Source organism: Gavialis gangeticus, unplaced genomic scaffold (genome assembly GCF_001723915.1).
Source record: "Gavialis gangeticus isolate Ggan-Ray unplaced genomic scaffold, GavGan_comp1, whole genome shotgun sequence".
In the NCBI taxonomy this organism is placed as follows: domain Eukaryota; kingdom Metazoa; phylum Chordata; order Crocodylia; family Gavialidae; genus Gavialis; species Gavialis gangeticus.
In genome coordinates, this window is record NW_017729029.1 from 10,580,309 (window position 1) to 10,583,310 (window position 3,002).

Genomic DNA, 3,002 nt, shown 5'->3' on the forward strand with positions numbered 1-3,002 from the left:
CACCCTCCTAGCCACCATGGATGTTACCAGCTTATATACCAACATCCCACACCAAGATGGCATCCAAGCCTGCCTTACATATCTACAAGAGCAAGATTACAACTCAGAGTACAGACCCATAGATACTACTGACCTTATACACTTCATCCTCACACACAACAATTTCACTTTTAATAACCAACACTTTCTCCAGCACATGGGAACAGCTATGGGCACCAAAATGGCCCCACAGTATGCCAACCTTTTTATGAGACACCTGGAAGATGACTTCCCTCAAGGACTGCACCATCAAACCCTTGCTATACTTAAGATATATTGATGACATCTTCATTTGGACTGAAAACCTGCAATCTGATTGAATTCCATCAGAAATTCAGCAATCACCATCCCTCCATCAGACTAGCTCTTGAATACTCCAGCACCAACATCTCCTTTTTAGACAGGATGATCAGCATCCAGAATGATAAAATACAGACCACATTACACAAGAAACCCACAGACTAACATACACAGAACCAGCAGTCACCCTAAACACACCAAAAAAGCTGCTATATACAGCCAAGCCCTCAGATACCACTGAATTTGCACAGAGAAGGACACCTGGGATTGTCACCTCACCAACCTTAAAAAGGCTTTCACACAACAAGGACGCTCCTCCAGAGAGAGAGATCACACATTTGAAGGAGCCACCCAGATACCATGTGAAGAATTGCTGCAGTACAGAAGAAACCCCCCCCCACCACCATTTGCACACCGCTGGTCGTGACATATCACCCCTCCCTCAAACCCATACGGAAAATCCTCAAACAATTGCAACCCATACTAGAAACAGACCTTATTCTTAAAGAGATCGTCCCAGAGCCACCCATCCTAGCCTTCAAACATGCGCTAAACCTCACTAACCTCATCACCAGAAGCAAACTTCCTCAGGCCCAGAATACACAGAATGGATCCAGAGCATGCCATGACAAGAAATGCAAAACCTGCCAACACATTTCCACCACCCCTACAATTACTACACCCCACAACAGAGCCATCAGCATTCCCAGATCTTACAGCTTCACCTCCAGAAAGGTAATACATCTCATCCAATGCACCAAATGCCCCGATGGAAAATACGTAAGAGAGACCAAACAACAACTGTGCACCAGAATGAAAGCACACTGGAAATCTATCAAAGACAAGAATACCCAATTACCTGTGGGGGCACATTTCTCACAAGAAAACCACTCTCTCTCCAATCTCTGTCCTGATCCTCAAAGGAAACTTACAAAACACTTCCCAGAGATGAGCCTATGAACTCCACTTCGTCATCCTCCTGGATACTAAAAATCATGGACTAAATATAGACATTGGATTTATGACACATTATAGCCTGCCAGACATCCGACTCCCCAGGTACCTCTCCACTATTCATCCCCCTTCTCTCCTCCAACACCCAGCCTGACTCCTCAATTTACATCTACACTGACTGTGCCTATCTTGTAGGCAGCCTCTGGCTTCTTTACTTTTCATTCCATCCAGGAAGAGCGCACACCAACTGCAGACACTTCCTCAGCCTTATGAAGGGTTTTTAAACCCAAAAGCTGGCTTAAAATTTTTTTTCCAACTAGTTAAGTTGGTCTAATAAAAAGATATCAGATTCATCCGAAGAACCTTGTCTGCCCATGTTAGAGGCAGCACAGGAGGAAGAGCAGAGATATTCGAGGAAAAAAATGACAAACAGGTAGGTAGGGCAGAAAGTATAACCTCTGTTTTGCCTGTAATCTGGAGAAAGATAGTCACTTCCCAAGCATAAACTGTTTTTAAATTAAAGCACAAAAGACCTATTGCAGAGCAAAAGATTAGATCAGAACCCAAATTATATGCAACTCTCCCTAAGAGATACCTATAGACAGCAGGAAAAGCACAACACAGCGACTTCTCTCCTGCACAGGGTAAGGGAGAAATGAGACAGAGACACAAAATTGCCTAGGACCTCTGGACCAGCACATATTTACAACATTCATGAGCGTGACTGCAGGGCAGACACTTTCCACCACTTTCCCTTTACATACAATACCTTGCCTGGCCGGAATTCAGGGAAAAGCTCAGTAACGCTTGGCAACTGTTTGGTGGCATCCCGCTGCATGATTCCTGCGAGAGGCAGAGTAAGTTTGCCTTCCTTGGATTCTGTTTGCCTGGCCTCTTGGGGTCCCATCTCTGACTCAGAATCAGAGCTGCTGCTAAAATCCACCTTCTCGGAGGCAGCAGAGGAAGGAGCAATGATGGAGGGCAGAATTATGCCATCTCTTTCCTCAGATGCTACAAGAAAGCAAGCAACTCATTAACAAAGTTCCACCCCTACCCCCAAGCACAGCCCTCAGAGCCACCTGTGCATTGCTGCTTTATCTCAGAGCATGCAGTAACAAAGCCACTAAATGTCACAGTTACCAAGTCCCATCCAGTTTAGTCTTTCCTTCCAGCCCTACAGCAGAGAAAGAGCAAAAGCAAGATGGAAAAGCAGCTCAAAGGCTTATTTATAAATCTTCATATCTCAACACTTGTTGAGAATGTGACAACTTTACCCTGTATTTCAAGGAAGGGCCAGTCCTAGGCAGCACCATCTCACTGCATGCCTGGCCAGACCCCTCTTCGATTCCAAAACACTAGATTGAAGGGGGAGGAGGGGAATTATTTGGCCAGCAGACCACTTAAGGAGTTTTGGTGAGCTACTGAGGGGTAGGGGGGTGCCAAGTAGCCATCCTGCCCTCCCACCACAATGAACCACTGCCAAGCCACACTGAGAAAGTTGGGGGCAGCTGCCCAGGGACCAAGCCCCCTTCTTTCCTCTCCCCTCCCCTGCCAAGGTTCATAGGGACCCGCTTCCTAGTGGTGCGGCAGTGGCTTAGAGCAGCAGGTTGGTGGGACAGCTACTCAGCACGCCGCATTATACATTGTTCCATGAGGGCTCACTTGTTGGTGGCCACAGTGCCAAGACTGCAAAGTGACCGGGGGGGGGG

General features: G+C 46.6%; 1 protein-coding gene across 1 annotated transcript in view; it reads right to left on the bottom strand.

Moving 5' to 3' along the window:
* TAF1 (TATA-box binding protein associated factor 1) overlaps positions 1–3,002 on the bottom strand; it is an 83,063-nt gene that overhangs the window by 77,613 nt on the left and 2,448 nt on the right. Inside the window, exon 5 of the mRNA XM_019521235.1 lies at positions 2,063–2,304. Coding sequence (XP_019376780.1) covers positions 2,063–2,304 — 242 coding nt within the window. The remainder of the gene's footprint in view (positions 1–2,062; positions 2,305–3,002) is intronic.